Here is a 22,911-nt window from a genome sequence, read left to right as displayed (position 1 = left end):
GATGGAGACACTGTGCTCATAAAGGGATGGACATGGTCAGCAGCAATACTCAGGTAGGCTGTGGCGTTGATGCTCAATTGGTACTAATGGACCCAAAGAAAATCTCCCCCACACCATTACACCACCACCACCAGCCTGAACCGCTGATACAAGGCAGGATGATCCATGCTTTCATGTTGTTGAGTCGAGCATCCGAATGTGTCAGCAGAAATGGAGACTCATCAGAGCAGCAACGTTTCTCCAATCTTCTATTGTCCAGTTTTGGTGAGTCTGTGTGAATTGTAGCCTCAGTTTCCTGTTCTTAGCTGACAGGAGCGGCACCCGGTGTGCTCTTCTGCTGCTGTAGCCCATCCGCCTCAAGGTTGAACGTGTTGTGTGTTCAGAGATGCTCTTCTGCAGAGCTCGGTTGTAACGAGTGCTTATTTGAGTTACTGTTAAAGTCCCTTAAATCCCCTTTCTGATGCTCGGTTTGAACTGCAGCAGGTCGTCTTGACCATGTCTACATGCCTAAATGCATTGAGTTGCTGCCATGTGAACAACACAGCTAATTCATGTTTACCATTAGAAGCTGGATATACTCACTGCTGACACACACACCCTTATTCAAGTGATTTGTGCATAATAGCTCCTCTATAATGTGAACAATATGTAAATACACACAATCAGAAACACACGGAATCTCTTAAACCTTATGTTTTTTTATTATTATTTTTATTCGGCACATATGAACACCTTCCCTGCACTCAATGAACTATTGCTACTCACAACATACAGCAGAGGAGACACTTTGTTTTTTTTATTTGAGAAAAATAGGTCACCATGCTTACGATGAGGATTTCCACCCTTCTGTCGCCGCTGCGAAGAGCTGCCTAGCGCCCCCTAGCTCAGTTTCAGGCACGTTTCTGTAACAATCGTAACATGCAGCGTCTCTAAAAGCCACCATAGCAGAATCCTCATCAGAGCACTCCACATGAAAACACCAAATCCACTGACATTGCTGGAAACAGATCATTATTAAAGCTCAGGGCCGGCACACAAATGAGTCGGTGAGACACGTGCCCTGACACATAAAACCACTGTATGGGTGAATAAAGCTTGGCACCATTCCTGTGCATGACAGACTCTTTACATTGACCATCACATTAATTTTACACAATGTTACAACAACAGTACATACACAGGAGAATGAATAATAATAAACACACACCACTCTTCATTCGAAAACAGTGAAGACCTGAAACAAAAGGCATTTAGGAGGAAGAGCTCAACCAAAAACAAAAAGCCGCACTAGACTCACCTTGAGAAGCTCCAAATGACTTCATGCCTGGGAACAAATCAATGTGACATATTCCCAGAATCCAAAACATTCTTAATCCTAATGCATTTAAAGTATTTTAATTTAATCTAAAAACAGATATAGCTCTAGCATTTGACAAAGGAGAGCTTCTAGAATCTCTCCCAGTTTAGTGCTGGATTCAGCTGAAGCTCTTCAAAGGAGCAGCTCCAACCATAATAGCAGAAGCTGCGTATTGAGCCACAATTTTCACTTTTTGTGGGATTAAAAATCTTGAAATATTTGAGCGAGATGCAAACGGTCTAATCCGATTCAATGATTTATGCTAAGCTAAGCTATAAGTGCTCTTGCCAGACTCGTGGATCGGCTGAAAGGATTTAAAAACGGTAAAACTCAACTGTTTAACTCTAGAGGAGCTGTAAAGCGAGAATATTTAAGTTTTTGTGCGATTAAAAGTCTTGAAATATTTGAGCGAGATGCTAACGATCTAATCCGATTCAATAATTTATGCTAAGCTAAGCTAAAAGTGCTTTCGCCAGCCGCGAAGATTGGCTAAATTAATTACAAAATGGTAAAACTCTACTCTTCAACTCTAGGGAGGTTGTAAAGTGAGTCTATTTAACTTTTTGTGGGATTACAAGTCTTGAAATATTTCAGTGAGATGCTAATGGTCTAACCTGATTCAATGATTTATGCTAAGCTAAGCTAACAGTGCTTTTTGCCAGACCTGGAAATTAGGTGAATGGATTCAGAAATGGTACAACTCAACTCTTACACTCTTGGAGGGTTGTAAAGTGAGAATATTTCAGTTTTTGTGGGATTTAAAGTCTTGAAATATTTAAGCAAGATGCTAACAGTCAAATCCCATTTAAAGATTTTTGCTAAGCTAAGCTAAAAATGCTCTCGCCAGAACCGGAGATCAGCTGAAGAGATTCAAAACTGGTGAAACTCAACTCTTCAACAACAGGAGCTGTAAAGTGAGCCTATCTAACTTTTTGTAAGGATTGAAGGTCTTGAAATATTTGAGCAAGATGCTAACCGTCTAATCCCATTTAAAGATTTATGCTAAGCTAAGCTAAAAATGCTCTTGCCAGACCTGAAGATCAGCTGAATGGATTCAAAAATGATAAAACTCAACTCTTTAACTCTAGAGGAGCTAAACAAATGAGCCTATTAAACGTTTTTGTTATTAAAAGTCTTGAAATATTTGAGCGAGACGCTAACTGTCTAATCTGATTTAATGTTTTATGCTAAGCTAAGCTAAAAGTGCTCTCAGCATACCCGAAGACTGGCTAAATGGATTCAAAAATGGTAAAACTCAACTCTTCAACTCTATGGGAGCTGTAAAGTGAGCCTATTTACCTTTTTGTGGGATTAAAGGTTTTAAAATATTTGAGCGAGATGCTAATGGTCTAATCCGATTCAATTATTTATGCTAAGCTAAAAGTGCTCTTGCCAGACCTGGAGATCGGCTAAAAGGATTTAAAAATGGTAAAACTCAACTGTTTACCTCTAGAGGAACTGTAAAGTGAGACTATTTAAGTTTTCATATGATTAAAGGTCTTGAAATATTTGAGCGAGAAGCTAACGGTCTAATCCGATTCAATGATTTATGCTAAGCTAAGCTATAAGTGCTCTTGCCAGACCTGAAGATCGGCTGAAAGGATTTAAAAACGGTAAAACTCAAATGTTTAACTCAAGAGGAGCTGTAAAGTGAGAATATCTAACTTTTTGAGGGATTAAAGGTCTTGAAATATTTGAGCGAGATGCTAACCGTCTAATCCAAATCAATGATTCATGCTAAGCTAAGCTAAAAGTGCTATCACCAGACATTTGTGTGCCAATAACAGCACAGTACTTTCACCATGCCGAGAAAATAATGCTGTTTTCTAGTTTTAGCTAAACTATTCCTCTAATACTCTTCCGGTGTTATAGGAGGATGTCCATTTCTTCTTTTATCACAGAAATGTGTAGTACAGTACATCGAAGACCCTGAAATCATAATCAAATGGTGGAAAAATAAAACCGAGCACACAATAAACTTGCAGGTTACGACACTTAAAAACATCCAACAATCACCGAAGAAACAAAGACCTCACGGCTGTTTCTGGATTGCATGAATACAATTTGTGCTTGCTTTCTCGCAGAAAGCGTTTTCAAGAACAGATCCTCTGAGGTAACATTCCCTTCATGAAATCAGAGTAAAACACACACACACAGCTCACCGAAAGGCTGTGCTCTTTTCGGTACACCATTAAAAGTAGTTTAATGGTAGTGAGCGCTGGATGAGACACAATACACTGTGACTTCCTATTCAGCATGTACCGTATACAGACACCACTTCAGACTGTGTAATACCGCGGTGATCCAGGAAGAGGTGAGGAGGAGGCACACAGACAATGCTCTGGTACATTCACACAGCTGTATCACTGACTGGACAAATGGATGGCTCTGGTGAAGATGGGAAATGTGAAACAATCTCCCTGTCAGCGCAGACGGACGCCAGGCTTCAGGACAAGTTCTCTTCCCGTTTCAGCAGCGAGTCTGGAGGTCTGGGGTAATATCCTGTCGTGATCGGCTTCTCTGAGGAAAATCGCTGGAACTTAAAGTCTAGAGGAAGATCTGGAAAAGAGACGGAGGAGGAGGTGTCACAAACACTTAAATATACACTTAAAGTTCCCGTGAAGTGCTTTGAAATGTGCTGTTTTTGATTGATCTGTGACGTAATTTCGACATGAAAAGAGGGAGGGGTATCTAGTAGCTCCTCCCCTTTTTTGAAAAACAGCCAATAGTGTTTTGTTTTCTCAGCTCAGCTGGTAAGACTGGTTGAGCTCAACTGCATCAAATGAACAGCCAATGAGAAGAAGGGGGCGGGGCATGTCAGACACTAGAGAGCATTTGATTGGTTGAAAGATTTGATGACAAACTGAAGTACAAAATGACGACCAAAAATGCATCCATTTAGGTCTGAAGTCACGGCAAACTTTACATGCATATATCTTTTAAATGTGAATGTAGCTCACAAAACGAAATAGTTTTTTAGCTTATAGATATTCTCAAGACTAACATACTGATGCTAACATCTAAACAACGTTATTTTAACCTCATGAGGACTTTCATTATTTAATTGCAACTGATCTAGGATGCTGGCAACAGACGTGCAGATCCACATGCAGTTTATTGAAAATCATGCAGGCAATGGTCAAAAATAGGAGCAAACAGGAGCATAAAGGTAACCCCAAATACGTAGTCAAAACACAAGCAAAAGGTCAGGGTAGATGGCAAAGAATCGAAAACGTAAACAAGATAAAGGTTTTAACACTGGAAGACTAGACCAGGGAAAACATTTTGTGATGTTAGTGTTGGAATATTCAATCAATTCCATGCATGTTCAAGAAAAAAGGTCAGGAGAGGTTTTTCTTCAATGTCAAAAATCGAATCAATTTATTGTATACAAATAAATAATTCGATTCACAGAATTCTGTTATCCTCAATGCAATGCAGAAGTGCGCAACAACTTTCTTTTCCTGACTTGAACTTATATAGGCAGCTGATTTTAACAGGCGGAGTTTAGTGAAATTCGTCATTTGTCAGTCCTTGTTCAGTCCTCCATTGGCCGCACCCCAGACATACTTCCTCTTTTTCTACGAATTCTCTGCACAACAATAAAAGCATACAACTTTTTGTGCTCTGTGTTCAGTTTTTACACATTTCTTCAGAAAGGAAGTTTCTGCAGAGCTCAATTTAATTTTGGACCAGCATTTATCTACTTCTGCAAAAATGCTAATTAGTATGCACAGCACTCACACACCACAGTAGACGTTCAGTTAATATATGACCGTTACAAATAATTGTTTGATTAAAAGAAAAATAAACAAAAATAATAAAAAATTGATTTCTATTTTCTAACATTTCTAAACAAGACTCAGCAAAGTGCCCGTGAAAGTAAGTGGTGCATTTACAGTCCATGTAATCAGTATTCATGAGTTTCAGCTGTGTTTGTGTCCGGATTAATGTCAGCTTTGGAAGTTGATTAGAGTTTTAGTTCGGTATGAATACCGGCAGTAATATTGAGCGGAGAAAGTACAGCTGGCGATCACAACACCCATTCATTCATTCATTCATTATCAGCTTAGTCCCTTTATTAATCTGGGGTCGCCACAATGGAATGAACCGCCAACTCATCAAGCATGGATTAAATCAGTGCCTACCGATTTAAACTTCATTCATTCATTCATTTTCCTTCGGCTTAGTCCCTTATTTATCAGGGGTTGCCAAAGCATTGAATGAACCACCAACAATTCCAGCATATGTTTTACACAGCGGATGCCCTTCCAGCCACAACGAAACACCCATACACACTCATTCACACACACACTCATACACTATGGCCAATTTAGTTCTTCAATTCCTCTATAGCTTATGTGTATGGACTGTGGGAGCACCCGGAGGAAACCCACACCAACACGGGGAGAACATGTAAAATAGTCCACACTTTGAATGGCTTTTGCTCTCTTTCCTCCATCTATGTTAAGCTTCTTTGACACAATCTCCATTGTAAACAGCGCTATAGAGATAAAGAGGAGTTGAAGTGGACTGTACCTGCTATCGCCTCGATGCTGGGTATGGCCATGGTGCTGTATGTGTGGATGCTGTGGCAGCACCAGGTGAGCTTCTGCGTTTCCTCTCCTTCAGTCTTCTGCACATCCACAAAATAAGAGCCCCACTGCTTTGATGAATCTGACGGAGATTTCATTCCCTGATCCTAAGAGAAAGATTGATTAAGAAAGACAGAATGAATAAAAGGCACGTCAATAAACTATATTCGGTCAAGTCCATGATTATTCACACAACCTGACAATTCTGACTTAAGAGTTACTTAAAGAAAGAAAGGATTGTTTTTTCACAATGATGGCTCTCGTACAGTCTTATTATATTTTGGAGGAAACCATCATTTCCGGTCAAAAAAAGTACCCAAACTTGATGGTTAAATAAAAGAAACAAAAGGTACAGGTTAGTTTGACACCCAGTGGTTGAACTAGGTATTACACTCCTGGTTCAAAACACACACAAGAGCTGGTTGCCAGATTGACGACACCAAAAAAGGCTGATTTAAGTCATGTTCTAGCTGCAACCACACACACAACAGAAGAAATATGCTCAATATTAAAAGGAGTTTTTGTCCTAATCAACATCTGAGATTTCTTGATTTTTAAATGTGGCATATAGTGGATTGATTTAACAAGTTCTCTGATATCTACACAGTAGATATGTGGCTAAGGTAAGTTGAAAAAATCTCCAGAAATGCTTTTATATGCTCATTTACAAACTGAAAAATGGCCCCTAGAATCAAAAGCTCGGGTTTGACCATATTTGGAGTGGTTATGAATATTAATGAGCTCTGCTCTGATCCTCAGCAGCTCATCAGTACCTGATTTTACTCCATTTCTCAGTGAATAGGCGATGTGTTTTGGCGCATTTAAACAAAACAGATTTATTAAACAGATATATTTATTACAAAAATATTTTAGTCATCAGACATATTTAGAAATTGAAAAATAATACAATTAAATTCAAGCTAAAATTTGCTAAAAAAAATTACAACCTAAAAAATTCAATCTAAATTTCCCAATTTTTTGCTTCTCTTGATTTTTCCTCTTTTTTAAATGTGTATTTAATATTTTTCTCTAACATATACATTTGGCTGACCGGTTTTTGGACCATTATTGTAAGTTATTTTGTTAGATGAGCTCCAGATTTGGCTTCAGTACTAACTAATGTATATGCACAAATATAATGAACTGGAGAAGCGCATTAGAGTCAGACTTGCCTTTTGAAACACAAATGAATGATGTCAAATGACTAATGCACAAAATAAGGAGAGCGCAGTAGTGGCGTGTAAATGATGCTGTAAATGATGTAAGTGCTGAGGTTACAGTGCTCCAAGAATCTGCGCTTCCCTAGAAAAGCCATTTCTGCTGTATAAGCACATTTTCAGAAGAACACTGACTACATTTCCTGTCAACTTCCTCTTTCCCGCTTACTACTCTTCCTCCCAGCGGTGCGTCTGTGCAGCTGTAGCTCAGACTTCTGATGAAATACACACTGTATACAGCTGAAGGCTGAATCATCAGCCCTCCTTTAAATATGTAAGCATTTTCAGATCCAGATTCAAGTAGATTTAACAGAGCAAGAACATTTTCCACAGTATTTCCTATCATATTTGTTTCTTTTGGAGACTACAAATCACCAATAAGTTGTCTAATTAACCTAATCCGCCTGGTTAACCTAATTACGTACTAAGCAAACGAACAAAATAACTAGAAAAAAATACATTACAGCCAAGACAAAAGAAATTCAAAGGGTTCATACACATTTTAACAACTAAAACTCCAAGACTTTTCAAGAACTTTCAAGAACATTTTCATGACCTAATGTTTCTAATGTCTACATAAACATGGTAAATAATAAGAAAAACTATGACGTTCAAATTTATTACAACATATCACAGAACACACAACAATCTATCCTGTTTACATTTGTTTTAATATTGATTTTGATCAATATAAACAATGTGAGAGCACGTTTTTGGCCAAGGACAGAAAACAAGACAGCTAACCTATATTCAAATTAGGGCTGCACAATCTATGGTTTCAGCATCGATATCTCAACGTGTGCATCCGCAATAGTCACATCGCAGAATATGCAATATTGGGATTATAGTTTAATATTAGGGACGTCCCGATACAACATTTTAACTTCCGATATGATACCGATATTGCAGCCTTCAGTGCGAACCGATACGGATACAATTCCGATACAATAATTAGTACAAATCATGAACACTTTACTTTTACCCATTTCGTTGAGTGGAATGTATCGCTTTAGTTAATAAATAATAATAAAGTAAATTAACCAGTCGACATGTGCCGTTGTTGATGTGCTACCGGCACAATAGATTTCTATCGTAATACACCATAACTTAATGCGAAGAGCATGTTAAATCTTTAAGGGACTTTGCTAGCAAGGAGTGTTGTGATCACATGGGCTTTGCATGCTGGCTCTGGACGCTGCTCAATAGAATAGCTGTATCAGAGTTAAGAACGGAACGGACTGCTAATTTTAACGCAGTTCGTTAGAGTTTTTGGACTGATATCGGACTTACTTCCGATATCAATATTAGCTCAGGTAATCCCTATTTAATATAGAGTTTAATCATAATGGATTAAAAGTTTATCATCTAGCGACAAAACCTTTGCCAAATATGATTTTCAGTTGCCAGATGAGCCTGCGTTATTTAGCGGTTGTTAACCGGGAATAACATCCCTAGGAATGTTGCAACTGACCAATCAGAATCAAGTCTTCCAGACATAGTAGCCGCTTTAAATCGTCACAGAGGTGTGTTTGTGCCACATATAGACATATGAGTGTGGAATATGATCCCGAGCTTGGCTAAACCGAAAGAGCTTTTTCAGTCTCACCTCAAACTTGGCCTTTTTCTCCACCGGCCCTTCGCTCGGGCCGCCACTGCTGCTGTTACTGGGACAGCCGTCCGCTCGTGGGACGCCCTCTCCCTCCATCTCCTCCACAATCATCACCGTCTCCCACTTCGCAAAGCTGCAGGCCGGGAACATGTCCGAGCGCATGCTGTCTCCGAAATACACCACCTGCATCAGATAACACACACACACACACACACACACACACACATTTACAGAAATATTTCTTACACATTACTACATTTCTTTGAGCAGCAATGCTTAAAGCATAAGGGAATGTGCTACTAAACAGCTACAATCATTTTAAATACTGGTTAATGTATGGAGTATAGTCTATTTGCACATACGCTAATTGGCCACTTTATTAGGTACACCTGTCCAACTGCTTGTTGAAACAAATGTCTAATCAGCCAATCACATGGCAGCAGCTCACTGCATTTCGGCATGTAGACATGGTCAAGACGATCTGCTGCAGTTTAAAGTGAGCATCAGAATGGGGAAGAAAGGTGACTTTGAACATTGGCTGCTCTGAGTATTTCAGAAACTGCTGATCTACTGGGATTTTCACGCACAACCATCTCTAGGGTTTACAGAGAATGCTCCGACAAAGAGGAGATATCCAGTGAGCGGCAGTTCTGTGGGCGCAAATGCCTTGTTGATGGTCAGAGGAGAATGGCCAGACTGGTTCCAGCTGATAGAAAAGCAACAGTAACTCAAATAAGCACTCGTTACAACCGAGCTCTGCAGAAGAGCATCTCTGAACACACAACACGTCCTAAAGGGACGCACCATATCATAAAGCTCAATCATCTCAGACTGGTGAACATGACGATGAGTTCACTGTACTCAAATGGCCTCCACAGTCACCAGAGCTCAATCCAATAGAGCAGCTTTGGGATGTGGTGGAACGGGAGATTGGCATCATGGATGCGCAGCCGACAAATCTGCAGCAACTGTGTGATGCTATCATGTCAATATGGAGCAAAATCTCTGAGGAATATTTCCAGCAGCTTGTTGAATCTCTGCCAGCAAGGATTAAGGCAGATCCGAAGGCAAAAGGGGGTCCGACCCGGTACAAGTAAAGGCTTAGTTCACACAAATATTTAATTTCTGCTCAACCTCATGTTGCTCAAAATCCACTGAAACCTTCGTTTACCTTCTTTATTTAGTTAGTTTAAGGTAAAACTTACTTCACTTTGGCATATTATATCTCACAACAAGACTAAATGTTTTGCTTTTCTAGAAACTTCTTCTTGATTTAAGAATTTGTCGATGTTTGGACTAGAAACAAGACAAATAATCTAAGTAAGTAAAGCATTTTCTGCAGTGAAACTCCACACAGAGCATTTTCAGTAGTCTATAAAGTAGTCCTCTCGTACCTTGGGCTCTGCTTTGTTGGTCATGGTCTTCAGTAGCTCGTGTAGATGAGGCCAGTTGCCCTGTGAATACCATCCAGGCTTTTCCAGAGACGGCAGCCCTTCGCTATCTTCAACATCGTCCACTATTAAGACGGAGATGAGAATGTGCTGTATTCATTTGTAATCTCTGTTACATCATAACGGTAAACAGAGCTTTAAGCTGAAAAATACTGTTACCCCAACAAAAATCCATTAAGTTAACTTCAAGAGTTCACCCTCAGCTGATGACTGATTATAAAGCGTGTTTGGCATGATGCCCTGAACTCGTAAAATCCTCGAGCTCGGGGCTCCCTCCGGATTGCAGGGCGAGAGGGGAGTTTGAGCTGTGGTAGATGTGGAGAACTCCCCTGCTGAAGTAGCTAATGAACAGATAGTGATCGCTCTTAAGAGATAACTACTGACTAGCAGCATGTCTATGGTGCTGGATTAGTCAATTAACTTAATCTGCATGTTTTTGGACGGTGGGAGGAAACCGGGGAACCCGGGGGAAACCCAAGTGAGCATGGGGAGAACGTGTAAACTCCGCACAGAAACGTCGACTGGCTCTGTAAAGGCTAGAACTGGTGACGTTCTTGCTGTGAGGCAACAGTGCTAACCACTGGGCCACTGTGCCGCCCATCTAGAAAAGGGGGAGGAGTAGAGGTTGAGGGGGGATTCTTCAAAACAAATATGGCTGATATTGAGCTTAGAGTATTTAAAGTGGATTAGGAATCGTCTGATTGGAGAATCATGAATTGAATAATGCAGGACCGGCTGTGATCAATCATAAGCACGTGATCCTCTTGAAATTAGTTTATGAATAAACTTCACTTCAGGAGATCGTGAATTATGTAGCCAGAGGTATGTATGGCTGTATTTCTTCTTCAAAACGAATGCTAGTAACGAAACGCCTTCTGTTTATTTTTTGCGCTACCAGCTGACCGCTTCACTCCATATAGACTAGCTTTTCCGCTGTTACCAGTTTGTTCAGTGGCTTGCGTGTACATCGGCAGACTTGTGGCGTGGAGCGGAGTTGACCACAATGATGAGGTTCGAGTCCGGAAAAGTTCCAGAAAACAGGCAAAAGCCAAAAGATAAAACAGTAAATAACATGGTGAGAGTGTGGTCAAAACATGGTAAAAATCAGGCTGCCGCAAGATCGTTTCTTATTCTGGATTGCTTTTGAAAACACTGCCGGTTGGGTTTAGGGAAGTGAGTGGGCGAGTCAATCTGTGCTTTTGAAAACACTATTGGTTGGGTTTAGAAAAGGGCATGGGTGTATCTTAGTATCTTGCAAAACTGCAGGTCAAATATCCTAGTCAAAATAGGACATCCGTATATGAATGATGTTGATGGGGTTTGTTTATATTCTTTGTTCTAAAAATACTAATCGCTCTGTGTGATGACAGAGTACCTCACGCTGTTACCGAAGTGTAACCTCGCCATCTAACCAAAGAGGAACAAACCTAAACAAAGAGGATTATAGCCTCTGCTACTCACCCAGTGTTCGGAAAGGCCTTTGCTGAGGAACCAGAGAGAAAAACCCAGGCTTCAGAGCATTCGTAATAATGACGTCAAACAGCTCCTCAAAGTCCGATCTGCAGAAACCAGATGTTATTCGCAGGGCTTCATTCTCGGAGAGTGGATGCACAGTAGAAATAACGTAACCGGGCTGTGTTTTGTGTGTGAAACTGACCCGAGTATGTGCTCGCACACCAGCCTGCAGTAGTCGGAGTGTGAGCTGGTGATGAGCAGCAGGATTTTGCCGCTGTTTTTGATGCTCCTCAACCATCTCCTGACCGTGTCAGAACAGGGCTGCAGGTACCGGCCGGGACAGCGCTTCACACTGGGGAAATACGTCCCTGTGTCCTCTAAACATGACAACAAAACAACACATCGATCAATGACTTTCCTTATTAAACAAAACATTCAGTGTGGAAACTGTCAGAGTTGAGGCAGCATGGTGGCACAGTGGTTAGCACTCTGGCTTCACAGAAAGAAGGCCGCTGGTTCGAGTCCCAGTTGGCGTTTTTGTGTGCATGTTCTCCCAGTGTTGGTGTGGGTTTCCTCCGGGTGCTCCGGTTTCCCCCACAGTCCAAACACATGCGCTATAGGGGAACTGATCAACTACACTGGCCGTAGTGTGTGTGAATGAGTGTGTATGGGTGTTTCCCAGTGCTGGTTTGCAACTGGAAGAGCATCTGCTGAGTAAAACATATGTTGGAAGAGTTGGTGGTTCATTCCCCCGTGGTGACCCCTGATGAATAAGGAATAAGCTGAAGAAAATTGAATTATATATATATATATTTTTTTATAACGAGTAATTTCCACATTTAACCTAGAATTCTGACTTTATATCCTGCAATTCTTTAAATTCTGACTTTAAAACTCTAAAATGCAACCTTTTTCTCAGAATTTCGAGGAAAAAAGGCAGAATTGTGAGTTTGCATCTGCAATTCTGAGATAAACAGTCTCAGTCAATGACTGTTATCCTGATGATAGTACGCAGACGTGTGATAAATGCCATTTATTTTATGTATTGGTTGTTTATCTAATTTTGACCAATCAGATAGGGCCCGACTATCTTTATGTCTGCCTCCCCAGCAGTTGCTGTTCTGCTATTGGCTGAAGCGAATCAAAGCTGAACCCAGAGCTGAAAATAAACACTTATGGGTGGAGTCGTGACGAGCCAATCAGAGTCATAATACCTGCTTTCAGATTATTCACTCATTCACAGAGTTTTAAAGACTAAATGTTTGCACCAGCCTGATCTCCCGAGAAAACGGAAGTGTTTTACGCTTTGTTAGTTTAGTGGAGATCAGTCGTATGATTTTAAAATGCAGGCGTGGCACCCAACCACGCCCCTAAAAACAATCGTCATTGGGTGATGAGCATTCATTCATTCATTTTCTTGTCGACTTAGTCCCTTTATTAATCCAGGGTCGCCACAGCGGAATGAACCGCCAACTTATCCAGCAAGTTTTTACACAGCGGATGCCCTTCCAGCCGCAACCCATCTCTGGGAAACATCCACACTCTCATACACTATGGACAATTCAGCCTACCCAATTCACCTGTACCGCATGTGTTTGGACTGTGGGGGAAACCGAAGCACCTGGAGGACACCAACGCGAACGCAGGGAGAACATGCAAACTCCACACAGAAACACCAACTTGGTGCAGTCACTGGTTCGAGTCTCGGCTGGGTCAGTTGGTGTTTCTGTGCAGAGTTTGCATGTTCTCCCCGTGTTGGCGTGGGTTTCCTCCGGGTGTTCCGGTTTTCCCCACAGTCCAAACACATGCGCTATAGGGGAACTGGGAAAGCTAAATTGGCCATAGTGTATGAGTGTAAATGAGTGTCTATGGGTGTTTCCCAGAGATGGGTTGCAGCTGGAATGTTCATCCGCTGCGTAAAACATGTGCTAGATATGTTGGTGGTTCATTCCGCTGTGGGGACCCCAGATTAACAAAGGGACTGAGCCGAAAGGAAAATGAATGAATGAATGAAAGATCGTACGAATTCATACGAGTTAGCCACTAAATCTAAAAGTTCTGAATTGCCGTGAGATCGCGCTGGTTTGCACCTTGGCAGTTTTTTTTTATCTGAATTAGATCTGAAAATAGCATTTGTCTAGTCTAATATTATATTGTAAGCAATATCTATATTGCAATACTCAACAATATCGCAAATCTCAGATTTTTCCATTCTCAATTTTAATTGTTTGACTGTCGTCAGTCTTTTGTTTTTGCATGATGACACTTCAAGTCTTCATTTGCTAAATTAACCTTCACACAATCTCCTTTTTGATTTCTTATCCTCGCTTTTTATCTGACCATATGGTTTACATCAATCAGACACACAAACCACATGATTTCAAAACCTTCTCCAAAGCCCGCATCTCTCAAACAAAAGCATGCCTGATGGAGATCCGCCAGTCGGCCCTTCACAATCAGCCATAATAAACACTCCGATTCAAACAAACCAACATGAGGAACCTGCAGAAGAGCTGTACTGCAGCATTAAAGGCACAGTTCACCCAAAATGATCATCATTTACTCTCACTTCACTTGTTTTAAACCGGTCTTCTGTTCAACAGAAATGAAGATATTTTGAAGAATGCTGGAAACCGTTGACTTCCATAGTGTTTGTTTTTCCTATGTAAGTCAGTGGTCACAGGTTTTCTTCAAGATATCTTCACTGATGCTCAATGAAAAAGGGAAACTCATAATATTTCACAAACACTTAAGAGAGAGAGAGAGAGAGAGAGAGAGAGAGAGAGAGTAAATATTGAGTGTTTTATTTTATTTATAGGGTGAACTATCCCTTTAAGAATGCAGCATGAGCATGTGGGATACGATCAGAATTTACCCATGCACATTTCTTAAAGGGACAGTTCACCTAAAAATGAAAACTAACTCACTATATTCACCCTCCAGTGGCTTGTGGAGTATAAACATTAAAGATTTTTCCATTTTTAAGAAAGCTGTAACCATGGACTTCCACAGTAGGAAAAAATGAAAGTCAATGGTTACTGGGCTCCAACATTTTTCCAAATATCTTCTTTTGTGTTTGACAGAAGAAAGAACGTCTTAAATGTTCGCAACCACTTGACAGGGAGTAAATAGTAAGTTTTTCTTTTGGTGAACCATCCCTTTAAGAATACTGCAAGATGAAATCAGATACGATCTGAATTTACATGCAGATTTCTTAAAGGCACAGTTCACCCAAAATAATGAAAAATAACTCACCCTCGACTGGTTCCAAACCTATCTGAGTTTAAACACTGACATTTATGTTATTTAGAAGAAAGCTGTAACCATTGACCTCAATAGTAGGAAAAAAAACAAATCAATGGTTAGAGACTTCCAACATTTTTCCAACTATCTTCTTTTGTGTTTAACAGACAAAAGTCCTAAAGGTTTTTTTTTGTGAACTATGCCATCAGGAAGCTGCAAGAAGAAATCAGACATTAAGTTAACTGAGTTTCCCCTTAGTAGTTTCTTTAAAGCATCTTTATTGTGCGCAATAAAAGGTTTTCAACCACTTAAGAGAGAGTAAATATTAAGTATTTTACTTATTTATTAATTTATTGATGAACTATCCCTTTAAAGCGCTGCACGAGGACATGCGGATACGATCAGAATTTACCCATGCAGATTTCTTAAAGGGACAGTTCACCCAAAAATGAAAACTAACTCACTATTTAGTCACCCTCCAGCGTTTCCAAACCTTTATGAGTTTAAACATTGAAGATTTTTCTATTTTAAAGAAAGCTGTAACCAACAACTAACATAGTAGGAAAAAAATACCATGAAAGTCAATGGTTACAGCTTTCAATCATTTTTCCAAGTAACTTTTTTTTTGTTCAACAGAAGACAAAGTCATAAAGGTTCACATCTGCTTGGGAGAGAGAGAGAGAGAGAGAGAGAGAGAGAGAGAGAGAGAGAGAGAGAGAGAGAGAGAGAGAGAGAGAGAGAGAGAGAGAGAGAGAGTAAATAGTGAGTTTTTTGGGGGGTGAATTATCGATTAAGAACGATGGACGATAAAATCAGACACTATCAGAATTTACCCATGCAGATTTCTTAAAGGGACAGTTCACTAAAAATGAAAATTTACTCACTATTTATTCAAGTGGTTCAAAACCTTCATGAGTTTGATCATCATTTGTTATTTAGCAGAAAGATGTAAGCTTTGACTTCCACAGGAGGAAAAACAAATACTATGGAAGTCAATGGTTACAGGTTTCCAACATTTTTCTGAATATCTTTTTTTTTGTGTTAAACAGAAAAAAGTCCTAAAGGTTCTCAACCACTTCAGAGAGAGAGAGTTAATAGTGAGTGTTTCATTTATTAATTTAATTTATTATTTATAGGGTGAACTATCTCTTTAAGAACGCTGCACAAGGAAATGGGACAATATCAGAATTAACACATGCTGATTTCTTAAAGGGACAGTTCACTCTAAAATCAAAACTAACTCACCCTTGAGTGGTTCCAAACCTTTATGAGTTTATGTCTTCAGTGGAACACAAAAGAAGAAATTTTGAAGAAAGCTGGAAACCTGTAACCATTGACTTCCATATGATTTGTTTTTCCTACTATGTCAATGGTTACAGGTTTCACATGGGATGCTATGAGAATTTACACATGCAGATTTCTTAAAGGGACAGTTCACCCAAAAATAAAAATTACTGCATTGACTTCCATTCATTTTCCTTAGGCTTTGTCTCTTTATTCATCAGGGGTCGCCACAGTGAAATGAACCACCAACTACTTGAGCATATGTTTTACACAGCGGATGCCCTTCCAGCCGCAACCCAGCTCCGAAATCATCCATAGTAGGAAAAACAAATACTACGGAAGTCAATGGTTACAGGCTTCCAACATTTTTCTGAATATCTTCTTACGTGTTCAACAGAAGAAAGCAAGTCCTAAAGCTCTGAAACACGCGAGTAAATGAGGGCAGAATTGTCCTTTTTGGCTGAACTGTCCCTTTAAGAAATAAAAAGGCCTTGCAGAATAAGAGTGTGTCGTTCAGCCCAAGAGAGCGAGTGAAAGTGTATCAGTGTTACGCCGGGTGGCCGGCCTACTAAAACAGGAAGTGGACTGTGTTTGCCTGGAGTGAAGGAATGTGGTCCATATGTGAGCAGCAGCGGGTCTTCATTCACCAGCAGCAGAAATGGAGACTTTAGGAAAACAGGCATACTCACTTCGTCTCGGGTTTATATTGGCCACGTACACACACAGCCACGTCTCAGAGCCCTCCACTCAACCACAGAGACAGTGGTGCGTGCGTGTGTGTGTGTGTGTGTGTGTGTGTGTGTGTGTGTAATAAACAGAATTTGTAATTGAAAGTCAAATTAATAAGCAAATTGGAGCCATTATATCAAGTTGCCTCTTCCAGAAATGCTGTTTTAGATGCATCAATGTTTGTTTGCTTGTTAGTGCAAGTGTGAAGAGCACACAGCAGTGTCTTTCTGCATGTTAGGGTGTTGGATGCTGCGATAATCCTGTTATTGTCATTACTGTTTCAATATTGAAGTCTGTGTGAGTATGACACTCACAGTTTGAATGTTCAAACCCAAACAAACAACAGATGCACGTGATGAAGAAAGAGCCTGGTTGACTTACTGGTACTCTGCTGCCCTCGTGTGGTAAACATTTGTAATGGTGCCACAATGCTTTAAAGTTCACCCTGAAAACTTAATTTCTGTCATCGTTTGCTCACCCTTTACTTGTTGCCACCCTTTATCGGTGAATTTATTCTGTTGAACACAAAAGAAGATGTTTTGAAGAGAGCTGAAAACCTGTAACCATTGACTTATATTGTGCAAGCCAAGTCAGAAAAGGTTGGGACAGCATGAAAAAAACACAAATAAAATCACTTTGACTTGTGTTTCATTGCAGACAAAACAATAGTTTACTCCATTCAATCAATTTAATCCATTTTGGAATAAGGTCGTAACATAAACAAATGTGGAAAAAGTGAAGCGCTATCAATACTTTCCGGACGCACTGTATTTACTAAAAATGTTAGCATTATTAGCATCCTAACAACATGCTAAACGTGTTAGCAGCATCATGTTAGCCACCCAGAACACCTCAGCATGTTATTTGTTGAATTAACTTAACTTTGACTTAAAATATTAATATAAACTTTGTAATCTTTTGAGTTGAAACCTGAGGGACCTATTTAAATGTTAAAGTAACATAAAAAAAACATTGTCATATCATTTTTTTTTTTGCATTTAATTAGTAATAAACTACTTTATTACCTACTACATTAGCATAAAAACAACACAATTACATTTTCAGACACTTTATGGAAACACTGAATTACAAGCATTTTCACCGACTTCCAGCACCCATAAGAACAAATCTGGAGTTAAAACATTTTGTCATTCACCTTTAACAAGTTTCATTTTTCATGTAAAAGAGTGGGTGTTTAAAGCAGTGACCAGCAGATAGCGCTATTGCTCGATTAGACGCGCTGTATTCACCAAAACAGACATGCGCACTGCTGCACACTACCTGCATTCCTGCACAGTGCACAAATAACCAGGGCGCGAATTGCAGATTTAGGCCCTAAAATACTTGAAGAAAATGGATGGGGTGTCAGTCCAGTCCATTAATAATGATAAATGTATCTACTGATCTGTATCTTAAATAATTATATTAGTCATTAAAAAAATAGATAATATACACATTTTGACCACCCCTATAACGGCTCATACCATTGTGAATGTATAATCGCGCCAATCAGTATGTGCGCGGGAAATAATTCAGTCAGCAGTCAGAAACCTGCAGATCTAGAGCACCGATAGGCATCGTAAGTGTTCACAAAACACGTTTTCCTGTAAAATAGGTATTTGTTTTGACATGTGGCCTGAAAGTAAAGTAAAAATCATACGTAAAGTATATAATTTGACCTACAGTAACCTTTGAAAGAGCCTATCAGAGGTTGCTGTGGGTCAAAATACACTTAATATCCCTCAAACACTGAACAACAGAATGTTTCATTATTAAATTTGATGTAGTTTAATTAAATACATACATTTGATTCAGTGAAGCATGTATTACACAAGCTAACATTAGCCTACCAACAAAGACAAACATTAACATCACCAAAAATAATAAACCTCCCGCTCCATATACACATTGTACATATCAAGGTATATTTCACACCCTGCAAATAACCCAAACAAGATTAACGCACACACAGACAGCATTACCTCAAGCAGTTCTACATCATAACACAACCAATGTGTCTTTAGCAAGAAAGGTTATGAGGGGAGAAATATACCAGAGGCATAACACGTGTTTATTTGTTTGCTTGTGTGTTTATAACTGTATTTCCTCCACTGACTAACGCAAATGTCTAGTGTGACAGCAGTAGCGGGACATCAGTGATCTTATCCAGCGCACGAGCAGAAAAACACTCCCTGAAACTTGGAATGACTAACAAACAAAAACATCAGTGCTCTGTATATTATAGTTCTGAGTGCAGGCAGAGACCAACCGCATGCACCATGATAACAATCACAGCTCACATTCAGCGATAGAACTGCCATGAAGAAACCAAACTCCATTTCAGGAGTCTGTATAGATGTTAGATGCTTTAATTCTGAGCTTTTCCTTTTCCATTTTCATGGTTTTAAATCGATTATTGTGTCAGTGTCGCAGGAAGTGAGGTTTTCTCACACATGTAGTACATCAATGACTGCACATTCCACATGAGAACATTCAGGACAGCACAATTACTATGACAGAAACGTTAAAGGTGCCAAAATAATGATGCAACATATTAAATTGATCTGATACCAATATAGAAGGTATGTAGCTTAGATGAAGTAAATGTAAAATACTCCAGAAACAGTTTTACAGGTCTATTTCCATCCCTAGGGATTGGCCCTAATATGATTTGATGCGTTTTGACCATATTTGGAAGGGTCATGAATATTAATAAGCTCTGCTCTGATGCTCAAGCAGCTTGGTAGAGCAACCGACTCCCATGCGGAAAGTCCCCGGTTCGTTCCAAGCTCAGAGCAGGTTGTGTGGTGTAGGGTTATATTGGTGCCGTGACCCGGATGTGAGTGAGGTTTAGGGGGGTGAGTGTAACAGAGGCCAGCTTGTGAAGTGCTGTGCAGGTAAACCTCACTCCTGACCTCTAAAGGTGCTCTAGCGACAGATACTAGAGGCCATGGTTTTTTTTCCCATGCGGAAAGTCGCTGGTTTGATCCCAGCTTGGAGTGGGTTTTGTGGTGTAGGACCGGTAGGGTTACATCTACACACTGTATATTCTATGCCCCTACCCCTAAACCCAATTATCATAGGAAACAATCAGCATCTTTACAATTTCAAAGTACTTCATTCTGTCTGATTTATTACCCGTTTTCCTCATGGGGACCAAAAGTTTTACTGGTATTGCAATACTTGTGGGGACATTTGGTAAATACATGTTAAATGATCTTTTCAACTGAAGTTTATTTTAGCTAGAAGGAATGAGTGAGCTATCTTCATGTCACCAGAGTATCCTCGTTTGCTAAACTACTAAGATTATTGTGAATATTGGTAATAGATTTGACATTACACAATATTTGTTCATGCCAAAGTGAAATAAAAATAATAATATTAATATTAGGGGTGGCGTGGTGGCACAGTGGGTAGCACCTGCAGGATTTTATTCAAAGGTACACGCAAATCCAACACCATCATCCCTTAATATTATTTCAATCTCTTTTGGAAGGGTGAGAGAACTCAGAAACTCGTTGTGAGAATGGAGATGTCTGCTTTTTTTTGCCAGTCTGTCTGATAAATGGTTCGCATTGCCGACAGAATTTCAAGGCACAGCCTTGGGCTGGAGGGGGTCCAGTTTGGGGACCACAGGATTTCATCTCTGTTGTTCGCAGACAATGTTGTTCTGTTGGTTTCATCAAACATGGACCTTCAGCATGCACTGGGTGGTTTGCTGCCGAGTGTGACGCGGCTGGGATGAGAATCAGCACCTCCGAGTCAGAGGCCATGATGCTCCACCGGAAAAACTTGGTTTGCCATCTCTAGGTTGGAGGAAAGTCCTTACTCCAGTTAAAGGAGTTCAAGTATCTCAGGGTTTTTTTCACTAGTGACGAAGGACGGAGCGTGAGATTGACAGGTAGATCAGTGCAGCGGCAGCAGTAATGCGCTTGATGTACTGGTCTGTTGTGGTAAAGAAGGAGCTGAGCCGAAAGGCAAAGCTCTCGATTTACCGGCCAATCTACATTCCTACTCTCACCTATGGTCATGAGCTTTGGGTCATGACTGAAAGAACAAGATCTCCGATACAAGCGGTCGAAATGAGTTTCCTTCAAAGGGTGGCAGGGTGCACTCTTATAGATAGGGTGAGGAGCTCGGAGTAGAGCCTCTGCTCCTCCACATCCAGAGAAGTCAGCTGAGGTGGCTCGGGCATCCGTTTCGGATGCCTCCTGGAGGCCTACCTAGGGAGGTGTTCCAGGCATGTCCCACCGGGAGGAGGCCTCGGAGAAGACCCACGACACGCTGGAGGGACTATGTCTCTTGGCTGGCCTGGGAACGCCATGGGATCCCCCTAGAGGAACTGGAGGAAGTGTCTGGGAAGAGGGAAGTCTGGGGGTCTCTCCTAAGACTGCTGCCCCCGCGACTCGGCCCCGGAAAAGCAGCAGAAAATGAATGAATGAATGTCTGATAAAATTGTTTAAAACACCTTGAATGTAAGCAGTTCCATGCAAGGAGGCTGCACAGCCATAGGCTGGACAGGGAATTCCCCCGGCTCAGGTGCTGATGAGACTGCAGTCTTGACCCGGTGTGGGAAAACAATATTTCTCTTATTAGTTTTAGGCTTTTTGGGAAATGTCTCAATTAAGTTTAGCTGTTTTAAAGAGAGTTTACGAGTTTTGAACCTTGTTTTAAACAATAGCTCTCTGAATTGTCATTTGTAGCGCGGAAAAAACTAAAGCCAACAGATTTTCTTACCCACTTTAAAACACACAATCGCACACCTTTATTTATTCTCATTCTTTCTTGCTTTGTCAATATTTTGTAATGTATACTGTTTTATAATCAATTTAAATTCATTCATTCATTCATCTTCTGCCCCCTTTCCGGGGCTGGGTCGCGGGGGCAGCTGTCTTAGGAGAGAACCCCAGACTTCACTATCCCCAGACACTTCCTCCAGCTCCTCCGGGGGGATCGAGAGGCGTTCCCAGGCCAGCCGAGAGATATAGTCCCTCCAGCGTGTCCTGGGTCTTCCCCGAGGCCGCTTCCTGGTGGGACATACCAGGAACACCACCCTAGGTAGGTGTCAAGGAGGCATCTGAAACAGATGCCCGAGCCACCTCAGCTGACTTCTCTCGATGTGGAGGAGCAGCGACTCTACTCCGAGCTCCTCCCAAGTGTCAGAGCTCCTCACCCTATCCATAAGAGTGCGCCCTGCCACCCTTCGAAGGAAACTCATTTTGGCCGCTTGTATCCGAGATCTTGTCCTTTCGGTCATGACCCAAAGCTCATGACCATAGGTGAGAGTAGGAATGTAGATTGACCGGTAAATCGAGAGCTTTGCCTTTCGGCTCAGCTCCTTCTTCACCCCAACGGACCGGTACATCGATCGCATTACTGCTGTCGCTACACCGATCCGCCTGTCAATCTGTCAAGAGCCAGTTTCTGTGCCCGACGATCAAACCCCTCCACCACGATAAGGTGGCGGTTCAGGGAGGAGTCCATTTAAATTATGTAAAAATAAATAAATAAATAAGCGGCATTAATTAGTGCCACTGGCGATCCCTGACTAACAATGGGACTAAGCTGAAAGAAAATGAATGAATGAATGAATAATGTTAACTCCGACCATAATATGTGCAGCATTTGCTGTTTGTTTGTTTTGATGTGTGCAGTGATGAACTGTACAATATTATGCATCTAAAACCAACTAAAACGGAGTCATCGTTGTGCCTTTATCCCCCTCGACCCCATACATTAAAAACCTTTCCATGCCGACTGGACTTTCCGAATTGAACTGATGCTGAAATAAGAGTTTTCATGACTCCTTAAATGTGCTTTATTGTGCAATACAGGTATGTGCTGTAAATAAAACACAGCATATTTGAGCATTTGTCCTGCCCTTACACCATTTAAGAGCACTTAAAGGTGCTATAAATAATATCAGAGCATACTCTCTCAAAAACACACCACATCCAGTTCACAGAATCCA

General features: G+C 40.6%; 2 protein-coding genes across 3 annotated transcripts in view; one reads left to right on the top strand and one right to left on the bottom strand.

The window, feature by feature from the left end:
• Positions 1 to 22,911, top strand: part of lats1 (large tumor suppressor kinase 1) — a 777,671-nt gene that overhangs the window by 741,691 nt on the left and 13,069 nt on the right. The window lies entirely within an intron of this gene.
• nt5dc1 (5'-nucleotidase domain containing 1) overlaps positions 782 to 22,911 on the bottom strand; it is a 58,657-nt gene continuing 36,527 nt past the window's right edge. Inside the window, exons 7-12 of one of the 2 annotated variants that reach the window (XM_087297724.1) lie at positions 11,887 to 12,061; positions 11,691 to 11,788; positions 10,173 to 10,294; positions 8,776 to 8,961; positions 5,897 to 6,059; positions 782 to 3,916 (exon numbers count right to left, since the gene is read on the bottom strand). In XM_087297724.1, coding sequence (XP_087153850.1) covers positions 3,804 to 3,916; positions 5,897 to 6,059; positions 8,776 to 8,961; positions 10,173 to 10,294; positions 11,691 to 11,788; positions 11,887 to 12,061 — 857 coding nt within the window. In that variant the 3' untranslated portion in view covers positions 782 to 3,803. 2 annotated transcript variants of the gene reach the window in all.

Source organism: Danio rerio, chromosome 20 (assembly GCF_052040795.2).
Source record: "Danio rerio strain M-AB ecotype USA chromosome 20, GRCz13ab, whole genome shotgun sequence".
Lineage (NCBI taxonomy): Eukaryota > Metazoa > Chordata > Actinopteri > Cypriniformes > Danionidae > Danio > Danio rerio.
The sequence above is the reverse complement of the archived record's forward strand: the minus strand, read 5'-3'. Positions and strand labels throughout refer to the sequence as shown.